General features: G+C 36.6%; 3 protein-coding genes across 10 annotated transcripts in view; all 3 read left to right on the top strand.

Moving 5' to 3' along the window:
• The first annotated feature begins 2,244 nt into the window (after positions 1–2,244).
• LOC128546363 (uncharacterized) lies at positions 2,245–2,769 on the top strand. Its single transcript, XM_053516803.1, has one exon. The coding sequence runs from the start codon at positions 2,245–2,247 to the stop codon at positions 2,767–2,769; it is 525 nt and encodes a 174-aa protein (XP_053372778.1).
• A 226-nt stretch (positions 2,770–2,995) lies between these two features.
• Positions 2,996–3,568, top strand: LOC128546362 (uncharacterized). The gene has a single exon (XM_053516802.1). It carries the CDS (start codon positions 2,996–2,998, stop codon positions 3,566–3,568), a length of 573 nt encoding a protein of 190 aa, XP_053372777.1.
• An 11,867-nt stretch (positions 3,569–15,435) lies between these two features.
• The window catches only part of LOC123559725 (uncharacterized), a 66,856-nt gene continuing 57,925 nt past the window's right edge, over positions 15,436–24,366 (top strand). For all 8 annotated transcript variants that reach the window (XM_053552450.1, XM_053552447.1, XM_053552451.1 and 5 more), the window contains exon 1: positions 15,436–15,575. In XM_053552450.1, the coding sequence (XP_053408425.1) occupies positions 15,503–15,575 (73 nt within the window). In that variant the 5' untranslated portion in view covers positions 15,436–15,502. The remainder of the gene's footprint in view (positions 15,576–24,366) is intronic.

The raw sequence follows: 24,366 nt of genomic DNA, 5'->3' as shown, positions 1-24,366 counted from the left end.
GAACGTAAATTGCAATCACGTTCTGACCCGATAGCTATTAAAAGCCATCACGTTTCGCCCAGTTCTCATTCTCGTTTGTCTCTTCAACCTCTTCCATAGCAATAGGCAAGTATCAATATGACTCCTTAGAAAAGTGAAGCCAAACAGAGACAGGGTGTAAAGTGTTAAGGCAGTAAAAGACCAATGTCTCACAGTCTCCTGAGTCAGCCCCTAAACGTGAAAGTCGAGAGGATGAGCGACGTAATTTATTCCCTGCACCTTCTGACGACTCTGTCTCCAAGTTCGAGGATGAAGGAGGACAGAGTCAGAAACCAAAAGGCATAAGCTTGGCTGAACCTTGTGCGCAAATCTTGAACCTGTACGACAACGGCATGTATTTATACCCTAACTTGTGTAATTGTATTGCAGACGGGATTGACGTTGTAGGAACTGTGAATAAACGTACTAAAAACGTGCGGCGCGTATTGGGAACGTATTGTAAACACGTAAAACTGTTTTGAAACGTATTGCAAACTTAGTATTTTATTTCGATAGTATTCAGACAGAATAACGACGCACTAAGGATGTAATGCGGTCGAGTTAAGTCTTTCTGTGAACGGGTTAAACGAGCTACAAACGGATCCGGTCGGTTTGCATGCGTACTTAGATTCAACCCCGATCGCATTACGTCATACCACGTCTCTAGTACGATCGAAGTACGGCGGTTCAGTTCTTAGTACGTCCATCTCGTTTAAAGTACGTTGTCAGTCCGTCTAACTGTAGGACGGAATGATCGGCAGAAATTTTTGAGTAGGCTCAAAGTTCTAGAGCACCATTCCCGTTCAACCCCGTCCGAGCCAGTCCATAAAGTTCTTAGACAGACTGTAGAACGTCGCTACTACGTCTGTTCCGTTGCCACACAGTTTGAGCCCGTTCGGCTACATTTTTTTAGAACGTACTGAAAACGAGCTTGGTGTGATGGGGGTATTACAAAGATAGATCTTTGTTGATAAATACTGTTAAAAGTAATCTGGGATTTTGAACATTTCTTATCACTCTTTTGGAAGCTCTCTGACTTAATTCTACGGATTGCTATTTTAAAAAATAATGTATACATGTTTTTTATTCTTGAAAATAAAGAGAGACAAATAGTACGATTCACGTTTCCAGTGTCTAGTTCTTATTTTAAAACGAACTTTATGTTTATAAGAATATTTCTTGGAAAATGATGCATCACCATTGCCATATTGATAAATAGACAAATGAATGAACACACCAATCAACCAATGAATGAATGAAATATATCTCCGTATTGTACAGAACAATGTTAAATAACCAAATAATAGTAGCTGAATTGCAGTTTTCAATATTATCTAATTCGAGCACGCTTTTTAAAGAATTAGCGGCGATTTCATGTACACGTACATATCTATCATACTTAGAAGCTAAGTAAAGAAATTTCGAAGTAATTTTTCAAAGAACGGAATCTTATAAAATGCAGACCTTAAATTCAGACAATTTCAACAGATGTTTTTTCGAATTAACTTTATCAGCTGTGGCATGTAGAATATAGCTATCAACAAGTGCAAATTTTAGAATAAACTGTCTTACTAAATGGCTTGCCGGCCAATAATCAAAATTATTTATCCGAGGTCCTAAGCAAGATTATGATAAAAAGCTTGTTTCCTGTTATATGAGTGCACTTCATTTTCAACAGTTGTCCGATTTTGTAACGTCGATCAGTTAACCAACATGCGATATTTCGGAGCATCCTCTCAATGTGTAAGTATTTCAAAATAACTAGATGAATAACATAGTTATGGACACGTTACGATAACGACATGCATGTATAACTCTTTCATGTTATACCTTGGAGTTGGAGACTTATTTTCGATGCATCGACGTGTTATATCAAGTTATATATTTCACAAAATACAATCAAACCTGTGATAAAGACCAACTACGAATAAAATTAACGACTATAAAACCTGCTCATAAATACCACTATTTTCTCTTCCGGTTATCCAGTAGTAGTGTATATTTACCTTCGTAGAGAGACCACTTGTCAATTAATACCAATTTCTCCGTTTCCCAAGGACGGTATCTATAACAGCTATTCATTCCCCGTACCTGTTTCAAAGACTCAGTAAGTTTGTCAGAGCACAATGAACTCCTTGTGTTCCCGGATGCCCCTGAAAAGGCTTTGCTTCTGTTGCCTACTTAGTTGGTCGTGACTCTGTCAGTTCGAGCCAAATTGGGTTTGTCATGGGCAAAGCCATGGTGGCACCATCTCGAGGACACACTATACCACGTCTAGAATTGTACGCTGCAGTTCTGTCAGTGGAAATAGCCGACTATATTCTTAAACATCTGCATGTGAAACTTGACAGAGTAAGGTTCTTCACGGACAGTAGAGTTGTACTTGGATACATATGTAATCGCACCAGACGATTTTATACATATATCTCGAACAGAGTTGAAAGGATTTTACGTTCATCCCAACCCTCCCAATGGTCCTATGTTGATACAAATCATAATCCGGCAGATGTCGGAACGCGAGGCGTGGCAGCAGAAAAGGTATACGAAAGTCACTGCCTTAAAGGTCCCTCAGTTCGTATCATTGACTCTGACCCATTGCCCACAATGGATTATGCAATGCAAAATCCCGATGAAGACAAAGAGGTACGGCCTGACGTTACAACCATAATGACCAAAACTTTGGTAGAGAAAGATTCCTTGATTTGGGATCCCATCGCTTTGAGAGATTTTCCTCTTTCCCCAGGTTGGTGAGAACGGTTGCTAACCTACACATGTCTCTCAGTCTTTTAACAAAATAATGATTGTACTGGTTGGCATCTTTGTCCTGAAGCCCATTCTAAGCAAACACTGCAGAAAGCCGAAAATTTAATGGTGAAAGTTTTCCAGTCAGATTTCTTCAAGTGTGAGGTATTAAGTCTTAGACATGACAGGTCTGTTCCTCCAGACAGCGCAGTGTATGATTTGAACCCTTTCTTAGATGAACAAGGAGTCCTCAAAGTCGGAGGAAGACTCAGTAATTCTGAATCCCGTAATTGTATCTGGTAAAAGTTACTTCGCTACATTGTTAATCCGTCATTTCCATGAGAGGGTTAAGCACCAAGGCAGGCACTTTACAGAAGGTGCCATTAGAGCTGGTGGGTTCTGGATCGTAGGTGGAAAACACAAGATTTCTTCCTACATCTTTGGTTGTTTTCAGTGTCGCAAACTTCGTGGCAAGCAGCAGAGTCAGATTATGGCACCTCTCCCAGCATATCGATTAACTTATGCCCAGCCATTCTCATACGTTGATGTAGATGTTTTTGGCCCCTGGTCTGTAGTCACACGTCGCACTAGAGGTGGTCAAGCCTCCGGTAAACGTTGGGCTGTCTTGTTTACGTGTTTGACCATACGAGCTGTACACATTGAATTAATTGAAGAAATGAGTTCTAGCGCGTTCATAAACGCCCTGAGACGCTTTGTAGCCATTAGAGGTAATGTGACAGAATTCAGGTCTGATAGGGGTACTAAATTTGTCGGAGCAACAGATGATTTGGGTGTAGACATACCATAAATGTTGAAGATGGACCTGTTCAGAAGTTACTTCAGGAGAAACAAGTTACCTGGGTTTTCAACCCGCCCCATGCTTCCTTCATGGGCGGTGTATGGGAACGCATGATAGGTATTGTACGTCGTATCTTGGACGCCCTCTTGTTGGAGCATGGTCGGAGAAACTTGACTCATGACGTGCTAGCTACCTTCTTAGCTGAAGCCAGTGCTATAATTAATGCTAGGCCTATTGTACAGGTTTCAACTGACAGCGAGGCTCCCGACATTCTTAGCCCGTCTACATTACGCACTCACAAGGTCGAGCCACTTACTTCGTTTACTGAAGATCTATCTTTAAAAGGCTTATACCATGCGGAATGGAAAAGAGTTCAGATACTTGCTGATCAGTTATAGAGCACATGGCGCTCCGAATTTCTTTCTTTGCTTCAAAGTAGACGTAAGTGGAGGTCTGAAAAATCCGACTTAAAAATAGGTGATGTTGTCCTCATGAAAGATAACTCTTTGAGTAGGAATCGATGGCCTTCAGCTGTGGTAGTAGAAACGCTAGCCAGCAGTGACTCAAAGGTAAGAACAGTAAGAGTTCTTATTGTCAGAGACGGGAAGACTATCTTTTTCACGAGACCTATATCTGAACTTGTTCTTCTGTCAGGTGAGTAGGTGACGCGTTCCTACTAGGGATGTTTACAGTGAGCTGGTTTCAGACAGAATACATGCTTGTACAAATCATTTTAGTCAGTTCATGTGTATAACATACATATTTACTGTTATGTTGCTTTTCAATGTATGATTTTGACTTTCGTGTATCCCTCATTGATATATTTGTGTTTATCTTACGATTTTATGTATGATTCATTGTGATTTTTATGCATTCTAGTCACCAGTTACTAAGAAGATTGTTTTTGTAATAGCGATGTAAAGTTTAACATCGGGCTGGGAGTATGTTGGATTTATAGTTTATCTGTATTACTGGCTAATTCTATCTTTTCGCCTTTTGATTAACTTTGGTTTTATTGTTCAGTATACGTTTGACTACATTTTGTATTTTTAATACTGTATTTTATGATTCCTATTATATTCTCTATTTTTTACACGATGTAAACCTGTTATTGACAATTACGAAATCAAATTCGTACTCAATACTATTCGTACCTAAGATATTACAATTTTTCCATATTTTTTGTGAATTTGTCAGTTAGTTCACTTTTATGTTCTGGTAATAGTTTTCACCTCTAGAAGACTAGATAACATTGATATCATAATATTTAGCTATTTCAAGTCAGCAATTAGAACATTGTTAGAATATATGTATCTTAATTGATATGCTTTCAATTCTCTGACAAATTTTATATGTTCTTTTCAGCTTTTTACCAAATAAACATGATTGAGACCCTCAGTCTTGTTATGGTTCACTGAACGCACCCTATAACCCGAAGGCGTTACATGTTCAATGCTACAAATTGTATACATGTCGTGCCAGTATGCGCCACTGTCATTGCTTACTAGTTTTATCGTGGAAATAAAAAATCAAACCGAAATCTGGCCGACCTTTTATTATTTGTAATAAGTATTTCTGTAAAATATCACACTTTCGACAGAAAAGTTTCGTTCGACCATTGACAGAGTCAACTATTGCCACTTCTTTAAATCAAAGCCGCGAACTGATAGCCAGTGCTTATCTAGTGATATTTCAACCGATACACCTGAAGAATCAACATTTCATTGTACAAAGACCGGTCATGATTTGAACAATGTTGGCAGAGGTCCTTTAGACAATGCTACATGCCAAATATCTAAGCTCTGTGCGTTGTGGTTGGTTCAAGACAAGAATATAAAGGTTTACCCTATACAACTGTATGTAAAACTAAGTTTGCCCCAGGGTGTGGCCAATTTCAATCCTTACCCTAACCCCTAAACCATAAACCCTAACCCTAACCCTAGAGCGGAGTGATTCCGAATATTTCGAATGTTAATATAAAGTTCATAATTATTCTAGAATCCGTTGCTGCTTGTTTTTGTTTTTGTTGTTTAAAACAGCAGTCCTCAGTTGCTCACACACTCACACAATACAAGATGATAAAAGGTAAATATGGGACTATTTTTTACACGTCCAGAATATTTGTATGATATGGTCACATAGAAATAGAAGGAAAACTCAAACGACGCGAGGTTGAAACTTGGTAGTTAATTTAGAGCTATAGCTAGTTGCTAAAGCACTGGCTAAAAAGACACTCATCCAAATGTCCGTAAACAGCATCAACGGCAGTATAAACGTAACCCAGGAGCGCATATTCATGACCATTAAGCAAACTTATCTCCACTTTATATTATTATTTATCTAACCATTTTGACACTTGATTTGTGTTTCATTCCCCTAATATTCGCCTCTTTCCGTGTCCAAGGTGGATCAGGAAGTTAGAGTAGTTTCTATATAAGATGATGGGGGACTTTGCAAATTCGGAAATCACAACTTCTTCACACTTGTGACACAATGAATACAATGAAAGTACTTAAATGAATCTTTAATTACAAGGCTGTCGGCCTATTCTGCACACCTAATGATCTAACGATAAATCTTTTTTTTTTAAATTTTGTACAATAATAGATATAAAAAGTACATGTAGTTTTGCTGATTCATATTTCCTTTTTACATATTAAGTAAACTTCCTAGTATTGTAATTATAAGAAAATAAGTCAATTTCAGTGAGTCCTGGTGTCATGTCTGTGCAAAGTTGCTGAGATCGATTCTCAATGAATCCTAGCACTTTGAAACTGAAGCCTCCCGACCTATCCAACTTACATTTAAAGATATATGACAAAAATGATCTAAAACGTCACTATCAACCTTAAGTAAGGGAAAATCAAGACGTGAAACACAGGCAATACTTAGGCCAAATGGTGAATGCCATTTTGGATTTTGAGGGGAAGTGTCTATTTCCCGATAAACTTCAATGAAATTTACCATTGATGAATCAGGCATTAAATATATCTTATTACTTGTTTATCATAGGATCATATGCATGAGGGATCTTAACGCACACATATGAATTACTGCCGAGTAAATATGCTGGAATGGTCAACATACTTCACAGTGACCGTAAAGTGTTTGACTCAAAATTACCTGACATGTAATTTGTGTATGTGAATATGTAAATAAGATGCGCAGAATTACTCGATGTGTAAAATAAGCCGAAACGACATTACTTCTTTTATCACATTCTGTTTCATTTGAAATTATTATATTATCAGTAGGAGCAGGTTTACTCTAATAAAAATGTGTTGATTTCATCTAACAATAGCATGATTGTTATGTTTATTCTTCATGACCATTACATTGTAAAATCAGTTTAACAACGTGGATTTTCCTAGGATAATGTGGGCAGGTCTTTTCTCTTATTTTGGTTGTAAGCATTAATGATGATGATGATAATGATGATTATGATGGTGATGAAGTTTCCAATGAAAACGATATATCTGTTTCGTATCTATATTAATATTTTAGCAGCAGTACATTTTTGTCATACATGAGATGGGCATGTTACATTTCTCAGAATTATCTACATTTTGACTTTGTAGTTTACAGCTGGGTACATGAAATGCATGGCATTCACGCGTACTTTAAACACAACTAATGGTGTTAAAAGGGGAAATAAAATTACTCAGAACGCGATTAATTTTTATGTTTACAAGTTTGTTTCCTTCTTCATTCACATACATGCTGATCTAACATACCTTTGAAGGTATCAATCTCTTTGCAAACAGAATCATACTGTAATAACGACAAATGTTGTGCAGAACAGTAAAATGAAGAAATAATTTAGACGTATAAATACACCAGATAGTTTGCCGTTACCCAAGGACCTGGGGCTTGTTTGACGATAATTCATAAGTTTTGTCCTAGGTTCACTCCTAAATTTGAATTTCAGACAAAACTTAGGAGTGCCATAAGTTATAACCTAAACCATTTCACAAAGGTAACATATTCATGTCCTAAATAGTTGTTATTTAAGATATAACTTTCTTAAGACTTGTCTTAACGACACCAGGATAATATTAAAATGCAAACTCCAACTTTTTGCAGCGTTGAATGACTACATATACACGTCTAAGGAGTGCAGCATCTAAACATATCTTTAAACCTATTATATATTCATTTTCAAACAAGTTGTGATTATTCTACCATGATGATTATAACACTTGATTTACCACGAAGACCAACAATATCATTGTTTCAAAGTGCAGTGTTCTATATGTTGTAACTTTGTCCTACTCTTCAATTCAATAAATCCATAGCAGCGCTTTAGGCGAATTTCCTCAATTCAAATTGTGTTTAATCCCAAAGTGACCTTTATTTTTTCTGTACGTATAGTAACCTTTTGAACATCAATGGGATTTTAATGTTATTATCAAAATGTATTTTTTTCTAAAGAAAAATCCGCAGAAAGTGGAATTTGATATTTTTTTTCAACATCGACACATTTTTTTCAGGAACATATTGCTTTTATCTAGACTGAGATATCCTGAATGCTTTTAAGAATCCGGAAACAAAGTCAGATTTTCATGATTTTTTACTTTTGTAGCTCAAAAGGACTAAAGTGTCCACTTCAAAATAGTTTAATACTTTCCTCAGACTGTTTTATATATCTTCAAAATTTATGAAGTTCTTATTAACAGCGAAATTGAGAAATCGTGATGTTGAAATCGTGAAATCATGAAGTGGAAATCGAAAAATATTGAACTTAACATGTCACCACGGATAATTTGGAATAACTTGAGTAGTTAATTTTACAAAACAATTTTCTAGATGCGGTTTATGATATTTGTTAGTGGGAATACATGCAATTTTCCGTAGATAATAACCTCCGGCCTCGTCTGTATTTTTTACAGGAGATAAATCCTGAGGCTACTTTTATTGAATTTTGTATAATTTTGACCATTCTCTTGCCTAGAAAATATAAAAGAAAGGATTAAATAAAATATAAAAAGATTTTATAAAAAGACCTTTCCACACAAGCTCCTTTTTATGCTCCTCGCCCCACCCCCCCCCCCCCCCCCACACTTCGAAGAAGCGCGCGTCTATTGTTTTGCACGTTTTAGTCACATCGGCCCGTCCGTCCGTCCATCCGTCTGTCGGTAGAGTGAACTGTTTTCGCCAAATAACTTAAGAACCACTTGATCCAGAACATTTAATCTTGGTAGCATGATTTAGCTTATAAAGTAGATGACCCCTGGGATCCATAGGTCAAAGTTCAAGCTCACAGAAGCCTGAACCTTGAAAATAGTTTCCGAACCACTTGACCCAGAGCTATCAAACTTGGTAGCATGATTGGGCTAATGAAGTAGATGATACTCTTTTGGGGTCAATAGGTCAAATTCACAGGGACCTAAACATTGAAAACTATAACATTTGACCGCGAACATTGAAACTTGATAAAATGATTTGGCTTTTTAAGCCGATGACCTCTATTGCGTTTTGGGTCAATAGGTCAAAGGCCATGGTCACAAGGACCTGAACATTGAAAGCTATTTTTGTTTAATCACTTGAGAACCACTCGACCTAGAACTTTAAAACTTGGTAGCATGATTGGACCACTATTATATTGTGGTTAGTAAATCAGAGGTAAAAGTCACGGTGAACTGAACCTTGAAAACGGTTTCCGCTAAATAAACCAAGAACCATTGACCCACAATTCAAATCTTGCTGTCAAATTTGACAGCAGAATTGGACATATGATATAGATGACCTCTAATGTGTTAGAAGTTAGAATGTCAAAGTTCAAAGTCATAGTGACCAGGGGACTGAAAATGGGACAACCCATCATGGGGAAAATACGTGTTTTACAAACAACTCTTGCTTCAGTTAAAGACTGAGTAGTTTTATAAAGATGGTACTACTCTGGTACCGAGTTGTATCCGCAACTACCTGTAAAGTTGTGGTAGACTAATAACTTCATACGTTAGCGAACTCAAACTCGATTCGTCTCGATTCATAGTCATTTGCTCCGCCCATTGAGCTAACCAGTCGGTAGCAGTGTACTTGATTTATGCATAGCCAGATGAATCTAATTTTCACTGTCAGAATTTAGATTAAATATGGAACACAAGTTTTAGTTGTCATCAAACAATACAACATATGTGCGGTGCATTCTTTTAAATTTCAGAACAGAAATTATCAAGAACGAGTATCGTTAACGGATAAGTGAAATACCATTAAGAACGTAACCATATTATTAAGATTTGCTGTAGAGAATTTGTATTCTTAAGCTGAATATCTGTTATAGAGAGGTTACGATTTTATACTTGTACTGGTACGTGTACGTGTACGTTGTTATTCTTTATTAAGCGCTTGCGGTTATTATTATTATTATTTTATCAGTAGGACATGAATATAAAAAGCGACAGACTCGCCCGCACTATGAAAGGCATGTTGTTTTAACCATGATGAGATGTGACTTAGATTTAAACCATATATCAGTAAGAGTGGCCTGTTGCTTCTGACTATTGACAATAAATAACAAATGCTTATTGAATGGGATAATGCCGTGACTTTTATTATTATAATATCATTTGAGACAATTAATGAAATATCATGGCATATTGTATGAGATAGTAGTATCATGAAATAAAGCATGAAATGATAGATTTCTAGCCAAAATGCATAGAAATAAAATAGACAACGCTATGATGCTGAAGCTCTAAATATGATAAGCACAAATGCACTAGACAATGCAAGGAGAATGCAGTGTGCTAGGCAAGTCCAGCGGCCAGATACTCAATGAATTCTCAACATAATGATGATGGTTCTATCTCTGATTGTCTAAAGTATGCTAATGATTACGTATACAGTATGCCATACCAAAATGCACAAAGTGTGTTGAGGGCCACCAAATATTTTATGAAATAAAATTTGCCCATAAAATGTTACATTGAATATCATATCTAATTATTTAATAGCCACATGCAAACATTAATTTCTTTAATAATATAATTTTTTGTTTCCGGCTTATGTACTTTCACAGATGACAATATAAGCTATATTCAACTGTATTTGACCATTATTTTTCTTGATTTTACCTAATCTACCGAAAGCAAACGCAATACTATGCAGCAGTTACTTTTTCCCTCATAAATTTGTTGGATCTAACCCGAGATAGATCAGGCAGTACTCTTGTTAAGTCACGTACTTTTTAATCAAGCCATTATTCAAGTATGTAATTAAGTACATGTATATTTGAATAGATCAACTCGTAGTTTTACTTAATAGTTTTTGCTTACCCTTCTAGCAAAGCTTCCCCTTGTTTGCACCAGTCTAAGGTGAAACAACTCTACCGATGTCATGCCACTCTGCCACCCCCAGTGTATTGTTAGATTTGACAATGTTTCTCTTGCCGTCCGCCAGTGCTCTCATGCCACCCTGCTATTCCTTGTGTACTGTTTGAATCGACAGTGCTTCTCTCTTGGCTCCGGTATAATAGCATGTATCAACAGCGCAACGCATATGACAAGAGGATTTAGAAGCTGCATACACAAGCATCTAAATAAAAGTAAATCAAATATCAAACTTATTTATTTATTTTGTTGGGTTTAACATCGCGCAATCAAATATTTAAAGAACAGAAATACTATACAGTTATTAGTTGTTGATGAATGATTTCGTTGTTACGATAAAGTCACAAAGCGCACAGCCCTAGGTTTGGCACTATGGACGAAAATTATTAACTAGATGGCGGCAGTAAGATATTATGCTGATACAATACTCAAAAATCAATGTTACTGCAATTCCTGCGCGACTAAGCCATTGACAGTATAATACGGAATTATTTTCCTACGTAATACACGCATGCACAGGAAGCATCTAGCACAGAAAACACACCCAGAGTCGCAATTCGAAAGCACAATTTGTATGACATATTACGTTCAATTCGGTTTTATCAATTTCACCTCCGTAGAAAATCCGATTTTATAAAAGCCATAGCAAAACGTTTAATAACAAGCGTTAACATTGATATTTCGGACATAAACCAATGTATAGTCTGTATCGTGTATGGTCGACTTTAATGGACCAAAACAACGTTTCAATAACATTTAAATTTTACCTGTCCGCTTTTACAACAACCACAGAAAAATAGTTTTAATAACAATAATATCAATAGTTTGGTCACAAACCAATGTAGATGATAGAACAAAAGGGACCAAAGATAACGGTTTAATAATATTTAGCTAACTTATTCTAACTACTTTACCCAATACCAGCATAAATTTCTATTGTCCACATGTGTGGTTTTCTTTACCCATGGCTCAAAAGAAATTTCTTTTCAATACCTGCTTAAAAATAAAACAAAACAAAAGATTTAACTGCTGTATACTGAACAAAGTGTGACACAACCTCATACTTAATGCATTAATTTAAACCATTTCCCGTTTCGGAAGGTCAACATAGTATTGCTGTAAGTATCACCCAATGTACAGTAAAATGCATAATCTAATCATCATCATCATAAACAACCACCACCACCACCAACATCATCATCTTCTTCATCACCATATTCTACTTTTGCGTTTACAAGTATGATTAATAGCTCGTCGTCGTCATCACCACCATCATCATGATGAGGATACCATCAAAATGATGAAATAGAACAATTAGTAAATAACAACAATATTATATTTCTTAAGTAACAAGGTCAGTAATAAAAATGATAATCATTGTGATCATTATCATCATCTTCTTCATCACCATATTTTACTTTTGCGTTTACAAGTATGATTAATAGCTCGTCGTCGTCATCACCACCATCATCATGATGAGGATACCATCAAAATTATGAAATAGAACAATTAGTAAATAACAACAATATTATATTTCTTAAGTAACAAGGTCAGTAATAAAAATGATAATCATTGTGATCATCATCAAAATCGTCCATTCCGACATCATCATAAGAATCCTCTTGACCACTAGTCGTCTTCATCAACATCGTACTTTTCTGTACATAAATCTACTAAATAGAAATTCTAGTATACCACCATCGGCAAGGACAGCAACAAGACCATAATGGACAGCATGATAAATTATAACGCTTTCAACGTATTCAACTGAGAGTAGCAACAACCATAGAAAAGTTCATGCATTCATTATCGAAATTATCTCTCGAATTTTCAATCATTTTTTAACAAAATAAAAATGAATTTCATTTGTAATAGAGTGTATACTTAAGTCAGTAGTGAAACAAATAAATGTTGTTGGCAATGCTGTTATAAAATATACACGCATTGAGACCTTCGGTCCTCAAATGTTCAAAGACATTTTCTTTATTTCACTTAAGGTAGTCGTTCAGGTTTGACGGTATAAGCAGTGTGAAAATTTGTGATTTCATCCTTAATTATTAAAACTTTGCGACGTGTCAATTCTAGGACACGACAAATGTAAAACCGTCAGCCAATCCCCAAACCACAATGTCTAAACAAAATGGTAACAAATTAAGAATGATGATTGTTGTTACTTTTCAATAGAAACGAGGTTAACCTTGAAAAGAACCCAGTTTTTGAAATCATAAATAACCAATGATTGTTCGACATAAATAACGCATGAACTAGTATTTGAAACTATTCATGACATTTTTGTTGGGTTTTAACGTCGCACCGACACAATTATAGGTCATATGGCCACTTTCCAGCTTTGATGGTGGAGGAAGACCCTAGGTGCCCCTTCGTGCATTATTTCATCACGAGCGGTCACCTGGGTAGAACCACCAACCTTCCGTAAGCAAGCTGGATGGCTTCCTCACATGAAGAATTCAACGCCCCAAGTGAGGCTCGAACCCACATCGATGAGGGGCAAGTAACTTGAACTCAGCGGCCTTAACTACTTGGCCACGGAGGCCCCAAATTATTCATGAGCTTTAGCGAACAATAATTATATCTATTCATTCATCCTTAATTTAAGGTGGTATCATGTTTTGCGGTGAATGACAGAAAAACAAAGAATATTCAGTCCTTTCCAAAAATCTTTGTCATGATTCAACCAAATAGTTTCCTTTTCCTACCAGAAAGGAACAGTTATTGTATCTTAATATCGAGGTTTATTACCTTTATTACAGACAATAAACTAAAACAATAGATATTTTTACGTGACTTCAATGAGCCGAATAAAGCAATTTCAAGCACAAATATTGATGTGGAATGTAAAGTAAGTTACTCACTACAATGCCCTACCGAGATACTCACAGAAACAATGCATATGCAGTACGGAGAGATAAAAATAATTTTGACAGATCGTGAAAACTAATGAAAAATTTTGACAGATGAATGAAGACCCATGATCTAATTAAAAGTTTGCTGTTTTTTCTACCTCCCAGTTCGATTTTCTTAAAATGTCTCTTCTATATTGTAGCTTACATCTCATATATTAAAACAATAAAAGAATATATGTTACTTTACTGTCGTTTTGTCTATCCAAATCACGAAAGAATTCCTATTGTTTCAGTCATTTGTCACTAATTAGAGCAGCTCGCATTGTTTCAATCATGCAAATCATATCCCTTATTTTCACATAGATATTGAGGATTTGTCTAATGAGACATGTATTGAAAACACACTTTTAATATCAATTGGGTATTGCAATAATGTAATGGGGGTGGCGGGGGAAGAGAGAGCAATCTATTTTCCTGCTTAATATATTATATTGACACTGTTATATCAATACAAAATAAAGAAGATCAACACAAAACCATATAAAATGCGCATCTCATATTTTAGCATTGAATGTGTCATTAAATGCAATATTTAATTGACAAATTCTTATGGTGTAAAGGTCGTGTAATTTATGCAAGTAAAATCGTTAGCAAAGAAAAATTACATCAAAAATTAGACTCATCAATTCGAATAAAACATTGAAATTTAATTTAACTAAATGATTAAATATATTGATCAGGATACCGTATGTTCACGCGTTTATATATCGTCTTCATGTGATGCTACAACAACAACAAAAAAGGGCTCAAGTTAATTATTCTTGAAAATAAGTGAAAATAAAGCGTTTTTGGGTTCATCAAATTCTTATTCTACAAAAATGAAATAAGATATATTATTCGAAAGATATAGAAACGCGTATATCACACTTTTACACATACTATATAGAAAATATAAGGGTGAAATGATGGCATTATAAATCGCGACGTGGGGCAAAATTAGAGATATAATTTATTCTAAAACAAGCATCTAATTAATCAAATGTTGAATATCCATTAACCTTTTGCACTAAGGAATCTTATTTTTAGTATTTTGTTAATAAGAAAAATGTGTACATGCCCTTCTTATTTCTATATAGAAAATCTGACCGCTATCGATTATCGGCACGAGGAATATTCTTCGGAATGGTTCTGTAATTGAGAGAGACGACAGAAGTTGATTGATGGCATTATATCACAATGGTCTTCTGCTATACATACTTCAAATCTTGCGGAGACAGTTACATCGTTTAAAAAATACATACTTTCGCCCTACTTTTCTCTGTAAGATTTAACACTGGAATATTTGAAATGATTTCCTCTTACCGATAAGCGGATTATTTTGGAGTACCTTACTGGGGCATTGCCTTTGGTGTGCTAGCTGCCACATGTGTAACCAACTTTATTCAGCCTTCACAAGGTTACATGAGTCAACCATGTGCCATTATGTATCATTTATTATAAACTTAAAAGTCCGACCTCTAACTAATGCTTAATCAATGTATCAGGAAAGAAAATATTTTCAACAGAAATCCAGGAAGAAATTATATTAAATGTTAAAGGACTTCAACGAATTCGGAAGTCTCACCAATATTACACTGAAGAAACATTTAAATTTGTCATTAACGTTAGATGAGAAGTACTAAAATAACATCCTGGTCATATTTGTTTGGTAGATTTACTAAATAATTTATAATGATTTGAATACTGGAATGGCTCAGAATACTTGTTTCTTTTTCAGAACGTTTTTCATTGTTTTATCAATATCGGGTTTGATTGGACAAGGTATGTATAATTTGATTTTGACGTTTGAGAGTTCTATTTATAGACTCGTCTGTCGATAATGGAAATCAGCATGGTTTGCCTTGCTTTATTTAGGTTAGAACGATTTAGTGTTATAACTAGTCAGAATGGCGTAGTGGTTACGTGGTGATCAGTCACACAGGCTAATGCGGTTCAATACCCTGACGAGTCGTTTTTTCTCTTCAGTGAAAATATTTTTGTTGTAATCATGTTCATTTCATTATTTAATGTAATTTTTGTAATCATTATTTTTCATCATTATTGTCATGAACAATTAAATTTTATTTTAATGCAAAATATTATTCATAATGCTTTGTAAGCGGTATCTGTAATTTCGCTAGCTGTGTCAGTGGATTCCTGAAGACAGACTCCATGGTAAAACTTTTTTCTAGCCAAGTATTAGATACAATAATAACATTCCATTTGCACATGTATACAACACATTTATTGTGTCAGAATAATTTGTATATTTAATATATTGATAACGTAACACATAAGCACAGATAGTGCTTGACTCCCTTTTCATGCTATCATTGCTATAATTATTGTTGAATTGCTGTTAATAATAGAATTTGGGTCATTTATAGTTGATTTGGGTTCATTATGTGGATAGCTGGGTCCCAGCTTCGCACATTATATCATATACAAAGGTTAAAGGGAACCAGATATTTGATAGAGCAAGTACTCGTTGTAGAACGTTATGTTTAAATTTGGACCAATCAGAAACAAGTTCTAAAAATAGCACGTCTGCTGGGGTATAAATAGATGGATGGATGACAGAGAGGTCATTCGTTATCCAGCGGTTGAAGAAGACACATCGAGGATTCAACTAATAATTTATCCCAGTACCTTGATAAGGAAGTTATTGCAACTACACTGTCAGGGCGGATAAATTATTAAAAGGAAAAAAATAGAAGTTCGTAGACTAAAGAAGAGTAGCAGAATTTCGATAAGGTTTCGAGCTATAGGGCCAGCGCATGGGAGCTTTACCTTAAAGGTAATTGAATGCTATAGACGATAGCATATATAGGCTGAGCATCGGGAAGCTGAGACAGAGACCCAGAGTTTGGTAATCTACTGAGATAGTAGGAGAGTTCCAGCTTATAGACGGTTCAGCATTATTGGCGAAGTACAGCCAAGGCATCGGGGATAATACCTATATGGTAGTTGAATGCTACATATGATAGCATATAGACGCTGAGCATCCAGGAGTCAGGGCAATCTTATAGAGTTTGAGAGGACAGAGGCCGAGCATCTATGCGATAGGACTCGTATGTTGTTGATTCAAAGACATTGTCTGACAGGAACTTCAACAAAAAGACCAGTCAAGTATAGAGTCTCCAACCTATAGGAGTTTGAGCTAATCATTTTTAATTAAAGATTGTTAGTTTGAAACATTTAGTGATTTGCCTGATGCCTGAAATTGTCTAGCTCATAATAAGAAATCATTTACGAATCATTGGTACACGAATCATTTAGGCAAGGTAGCCAGAGGAAAATTCTATATATGAGATATTTGGTCTCACCAGCTCTACGTTTTAACAAAGGACAATCTACATCGTTTGTCAGCTAGTCTAAGACATAGTCACCTTAGCGATTGGACCCAAACCATTGTTCAAGATACTAAAGGCGTAGGCACTTCCCTGGGTCATATAACCAATATCCTGACAATTTGGGGGCTCGTCCGGGATCTATATCCAAGGAGGTACAGAGACTAGTGGTTTTGACGTTCTGTTGGTACACCAGAAGGTGCTGTGTCTGGAGGTAGCCTCAGCAACAGCTATATACAGTTGAGTTTCAGAGATATTTCGAGCTTAAGGGTTCAAGATGGATTATGATAAGTGGGTTTCGATGGGAGAACGAATGGGTTTTTCAGGCACTGAGCTTAGTGATTATGTTGATAGAAAAGAAAAGGAGTATTCTGAACGTGAGGAACGTATGATGAGACGGGAAGATGAGAGACAGAGACGAGATGAGGAAAAGCGGCGTTATGATGAAGAACAACGGAGGTTTGAGGCTCAAGAAGCTGAGAAGAAACGATTGTTTGAGCTTGAACAGGCTGAAAAGTTACGGCATTATGAGGAACAAAAACGGGATTATGAAGAACAGCAGGCCGAGAAGAAAAGATTGTTTGAAATTGAACGTTTAAAAGAAGAACGTGCGTTGAAGGAACAGGAGTTGGAGATGCTTAAAATAAAGGCTGATGCAGGAGCTTTGGGAGATGATAAAGGTGCTGAGCACCACAGCAGTAAGACACTGCGACCGAGACTCCCGAAATTCGAGGAAAGTAAAGATGATATGGATGCATACCTCGAGCGATTTGAACGGTTTGCAAAAAGCCAGGGATGGAAGGAAGAGACATGGGCTGTGAGCCTCAGCTCGTTACTCACAGGAAAAGGCCTGGCCGTATATACAAGCATGCCTCCAGACCAAGCCAATGACTATCCTGCATTGAAGAAAGCAGTTCTGAAGCGTTATCAGTTAACAGAAGAAGGTTTTAGATTGAAGTTCAGGGAATGCAAGCCAGAGCGTGGTGAAACTGTTTTCCAGTTTATGGCAAGGCTGGACAGGTATTTCAGTCGATGGACGGAGATGGCAGAAGTTGACGATACGTTTGAAATGCTGAAAGACCTTATGATCAGAGAACAGTTCATCCAAACATGTTCCAAGGACCTTGCTTTATTCCTAAAGGAAAGAGTTGCTAAGTCGAGAGCTGAGATTACACAGTTGGCAGAACAATATATTGAAGCTCATGGCGGCTCTATCACATCTAACAGGTTGAATAGAAGTAATTTGTCTTGCAGCAAAGAGCCACAGCCTTCGACCGAGGTTCAGCCAGTGTCCCAGCCTACACAAAGAGAAAAGCCAGCTTTTAAAAAGCCTATATGTTTCATATGTAATAAGGAATTTATTTATTTATTTTGTTGGGTTTATTGTCGCACCGACACAATTTTAGGTCATATGGCGACTTTCCAGCTTTAATGGTGGAGGAAGACCCCAGGTGCCCCTCCGTGCATATTTCATCACGAGCGGGCACCTGGGTAGAACCACCGACCTTCCGTAAGCCAGCTGGATGGCTTCCTCACGTGAAGGATTCTACGCCCCAAATGAGGTTTCGAACCCACATCGATGAGGGTGTAATAAGGAAGGTCATATAGCACGAGAATGCAGAGACCTATCCAAGAGGAAGGTAAGCGGTGCAGCTTTAGCTAGTAGGGGATCCTATGAGGAAAGACAGAGAAATAGGCACGGAACGCAAGAGTCTACGCCTAAAGACTGGAGAAAGGAAGGCCAAGCGCAGAAAGACAGACAGTCGGATGAAAGAAAAGTTGCAGCCTCAGTTGTAGCAATATCATTAGATGACGAACGGTTAAAAGACTGCATAGAAGATGGAAGACTTATGTTAGCACATGGAAAATCCATTTCGGTTATAGCAAGCACCTGTACCATTGATTCAATAAACGGTGAAAGGAACTTGATATTGAAGAAGGGATATATTGGTGATAAAGAAGTTCAAGTTTTGAGAGATACAGGGTGTGAGTTGGCGGCTGTCAGGAAAGATCACGTATCAGAGAATCAAATGTTGGATAAGACGTATCTTATGGTTGCGATTGATGGACGTTCAAGGACAGTTCCTGCAGCAAAGATACAAGTTGATACACCATATTTTACAGGTGAAATTGAGGCAATGGCTGTGCCGAACATCATATGCGATTTGATAATTGGTAATATAAAAGGAGTTTTAGAAAGGCCAGATATAAATTGGAAAACCCGAGATGAAAGACAGTTTTCATCCGGCGAAGATGTTGCTGCAACTGGGATGATGGAAACCCAGCATGCAATAAAGGTGGGTATTACGGAACCCTCTGAGGTTTGCGAAGTCAAAGAGCAAACGTTTGATGTTGAGCAAATGAAAATTGCTCAGAAAGATGATGAGACATTAAAGAAACTTTGGATTTATGCTAAGGACAAGGCGAAACTGAAAACAAAAAGAGGTTTCAGGTTTCATTATGAAGTGAGGAAAAACGTATTATATAGGATCTTCGAGGAGAAGAAGAGCAGAGTTGTTAAACAGATAGTAGTCCCAACACAGTTCAGGAAAAGTGTTATGACATTAGCTCATAAGTCAATAGCCAGGGGACACTTATCAGCTAAAGAGACACTTGATAAAATACGAACGAGTTTTCATTGGCCAGGCATCACAAATGAAGTTACAAGATTTTGCCGGTCATGTGATGTATGCCAGAAAGTAAAGACTGACCTGGCATCAAAGAGCAGTTACGGTAGACATGGTTTGCAAGAATATAAGCATCATGATAGAACAGAAAGAAACTGGAGACAATCTGATGACAGACCAGGGTCATACAATTTTGATGATCAAGAATTCAACCTGTATCATGAGAAGTCATCTATTAAGTACGCGAACAGAGGATCACGTTGGCATAACAGAAAGAATATATATGATAGAGGTCATAACAGACGAGATGATAAGGGTTATAAAGTCTATGGCTCAAATAAATCTAACCATAAGAAGTCATGGAGACAAAATGACATGAGAAATGATCTCAGAAAAGGGTTTATACGTAGGTCTGACGGGAGTTATCATGTAAAAGGAGGTTTTGGTGAAAACAATTATTATGTCAACAGAAAAGATGACAAGTACTCTCACAATCAGAGAAACAAATGAACATCATTCATGAAGAATGATGATAGGAAATTAAAAGGTCAGGTGATTAACGTTGTATGATATTCTTGAGATCATATACTATTTGTTGAGTCTTTTAGAGATGTTTGATCTTTGATACTGATTGTATCAGTATATTAGTGAATGTATGTTAATAATAGCAATGATACCTGATTTGTAAAAATCGAGAAATAGTAAAAAGAAAAGGAGATTTTGTTTTGTACACAAATTATTCCTTAAGTGTTTGAAAAACTAAAAGTATTTTCTTGAGAAGGGGGCTATTGTCAGAATAATTTGTATATTTAATATATTGATAACGTAACACATAAGCACAGATAGTGCTTGACTCCCTTTTCATGCTATCATTGCTATAATTATTGTTGAATTGCTGTTAATAATAGAATTTGGGTCATTTATAGTTGATTTGGGTTCATTATGTGGATAGCTGGGTCCCAGCTTCGCACATTATATCATATACAAAGGTTAAAGGGAACCAGATATTTGATAGAGCAAGTACTCGTTGTAGAACGTTATGTTTAAATTTGGACCAATCAGAAACAAGTTCTAAAAATAGCACGTCTGCTGGGGTATAAATAGATGGATGGATGACAGAGAGGTCATTCGTTATCCAGCGGTTGAAGAAGACACATCGAGGATTCAACTAATAATTTATCCCAGTACCTTGATAAGGAAGTTATTGCAACTACACTGTCAGGGCGGATAAATTATTAAAAGGAAAAAAATAGAAGTTCGTAGACTAAAGAAGAGTAGCAGAATTTCGATAAGGTTTCGAGCTATAGGGCCAGCGCATAGGAGCTTTACCTTAAAGGTAATTGAATGCTATAGACGATAGCATATATAGGCTGAGCATCGGGAAGCTGAGACAGAGACCCAGAGTTTGGTAATCTACTGAGATAGTAGGAGAGTTCCAGCTTATAGACGGTTCAGCATTATTGGCGAAGTACAGCCAAGGCATCGGGGATAATACCTATATGGTAGTTGAATGCTACATATGATAGCATATAGACGCTGAGCATCCAGGAGTCAGGGCAATCTTATAGAGTTTGAGAGGACAGAGGCCGAGCATCTATGCGATAGGACTCGTATGTTGTTGATTCAAAGACATTGTCTGACAGGAACTTCAACAAAAAGACCAGTCAAGTATAGAGTCTCCAACCTATAGGAGTTTGAGCTAATCATTTTTAATTAAAGATTGTTAGTTTGAAACATTTAGTGATTTGCCTGATGCCTGAAATTGTCTAGCTCATAATAAGAAATCATTTACGAATCATTGGTACACGAATCATTTAGGCAAGGTAGCCAGAGGAAAATTCTATATATGAGATATTTGGTCTCACCAGCTCTACGTTTTAACAAAGGACAATCTACATCGTTTGTCAGCTAGTCTAAGACATAGTCACCTTAGCGATTGGACCCAAACCATTGTTCAAGATACTAAAGGCGTAGGCACTTCCCTGGGTCATATAACCAGTATCCTGACAGATTGTATATTCTATAAAATATTTTAAACTTATTAGAAAAAAAAACATATCGAAATACGCAACAGACCTTCATATTACTTTACTCCATCTATGAATTTATTCCATGCTATGTTATACCCCAGTCACACATACGGCCCGGATAGCTGTGTCTAGCCACGGATAGAAACGTAGTAATCCGTATCGATCCGTACGGATTGGTACGGATTGATACGGTTTGCTACTTTAAGGTACGGCTCAGGTACGGATCGATACGGGTTACTACGTTTCTATCCGTGGCTAGACGTAGCTATCCGCGCCGTATGTGTGACTGGGGTATTAAAGAGAATGAAATACTAAAAATAATTGCGACTCTGTCAGATGTCGAAGCCCGCCTGCTTAGCTCAAGAGAGCGCAGATCCATGGATCGCTGGGTCGTGAGTTCGATCCCCGGGCGGGGCGTATGTTCTCCGTGACAATTTGATAAAAGACATTGTGTCTGTTATCACTCGTCCTCCACCTCTGATTCAAGTGGGGGAAGTTGGCAGTTGCATGTGGAGAACAGGTTTGTATTGGTACAGAATCCAGGAACACTGGTTAGGTTAACTGCCCACTGTTACATAACTGAAATACTGTTCAAAAGACGGCGTTAAACCCAAAACAAACAAATCCTGGCGGATATCAAGCCCACACCCATTATCGGAAATATATCGTATTGAATTTTACTTGTTATAATTAAATACTACTACTAAATGATACTTCTACTTGACGTAACGTCAAAATATGTGATACACACATGTAACATAAAAACGAAGTTAAAATTCAGGAGTGGGGCCTCCGTGGCCGAGTGGTTAAGGTTGCTGACTTTGAATCCCTTGCCCCTCATTGATGTGGGTTCGAGCCTCACTCGGGGCGTTGAATTCTTCATGTGAGGAAGTCATCCAGCTTGCTTCCGGAAGGTCGGTGGTTCTATCCAGGTGCCCGCTCGTAATATAATATAATGCAAGGATGGTCTTCCACCGCCATAGCTGGAAAGTCGCCATATGACTTATATTGTGTCGATGCGACGTTAAACCCAACAAAAACAATAAAAATAAAATTCAGTGTTGATATGCAAAAATAGACAAGTTATAAAACTTTGGAGATGGCATTTATTTGTTTTATATATAGATAACTTATTTCATATGTGGCACATCGACATTAAACTATCTAAAATACGTCTTTACTGCAACGTATTAAGAAAAAAAGTGTAAATAGAAATTATCCTTAATGTTGATGATTGTTTTTCAGCTTTTATAGATAATGATATTTAATGAAGGTTTCGAGAGTATTTTCTTATTTTGATGATAGTGCTTATACCTCAGTTTCTTGCCAGATTCTTAGCGAAAATGGAAACGTTGGGAGGGGAGATATGGCTTGTACTTTATGTTATATACATTGTTGATCATCATGAGCTTTTAAAATTGCTACATTTTTATCAAAACTTATAGAAATGCATTCCACGCGATATACAGACACGTTTAATGCTTTAAGAATATAGTATTATGCTGACTAAAATAATAAAGATTTTATGCAAATACATATTTATCTTAACGATTGGAATGTTTAAAACGTTCCATTTAGCTTATGTTCATCTAAAATGTTCCATTTAGTCTAAATGCGCCTAAAATGTTCCAGTGAGTTTATGTGCATCTAAATGTTCAAGTGAGTTTATAAGCATCTGAAATAATCGAGTGAACTGGTATTCATCTCAAATGTTCCAGTGCGTTTACATGCATCTAAAATGTTCTAAATAGTATATATGCATATTAATGTTCAAGTGAGTTTATAATCATCTAAAATATTCAAATGAGTTTACATGCAATTTAAATGCTCAAGTGAGTCTATGTGCATCTAAAATGTTCCATTTTTATAGTTTATATTCTAGTCTTAAATGTTTCATTGTGTATATATGCATTTAAAATGTTCCAGTGAGTTTATTTGAATCCAAATGTTCCACTGAGATTACATGCATCTTAAAGGCTCAAGTGAGTCTATATGCATCTAAAATGTTCCAGTTTTTTAGTTTATATTCCAGTCTCAAATGTTTCATTGAGTTTATATGCATCTTACACGTTCCAGTGAGTTTATATGCATCTAAATGTTCCATTGAGTTTACATGCATCGAAATGTTCCAGTGAGTTTATATGCATCTAAAATGTTCATAGCCTTCCTATTCAGAAATCCAGAAAAAAATATATTTAATCCGTAGAAATGGTAGTCATGATACCGTTTTCATGACCACCATGAGCCTTATGTCTTCCTTGATAGAATAAACTAATAATACATGTAAATGTGTTTCTACGTTACGTAAATTTGATGTTGGTTCGGCATTTTCTAGTGTGTTGGTATATAGAGAATAATAGGTTAGTGCCGTAGATGAGAAAGTTTATCTGGCGAGGTGGAGGAGGTTATCGGATGAGCCGAAGGCGAACCTGATAACGTCCGGAGCCGAGCCAGATAAACTTTCTCCATCTTAGGCACTAACCTATTATTCTATTTATCTTGTCATTATTTCATTTTCCGATATTTGGCAATTTATTTTATAAAAATAAGTGTGCGACAACCGCTT

This window comes from Mercenaria mercenaria, chromosome 10, assembly GCF_021730395.1.
Source record: "Mercenaria mercenaria strain notata chromosome 10, MADL_Memer_1, whole genome shotgun sequence".
Classification (NCBI taxonomy): domain Eukaryota; kingdom Metazoa; phylum Mollusca; class Bivalvia; order Venerida; family Veneridae; genus Mercenaria; species Mercenaria mercenaria.
The sequence above is the reverse complement of the archived record's forward strand: the minus strand, read 5'-3'. Positions and strand labels throughout refer to the sequence as shown.

What these genes read in the sequence shown, in the direction of transcription:
- LOC128546363 (XM_053516803.1), top strand. Translation starts at nt 2,245, where the DNA reads ATGGGCAAAGCCATGGTGGCACCATCTCGAGGACACACTATACCACGT.
- LOC128546362 (XM_053516802.1), top strand. Translation starts at nt 2,996, where the DNA reads ATGAACAAGGAGTCCTCAAAGTCGGAGGAAGACTCAGTAATTCTGAAT.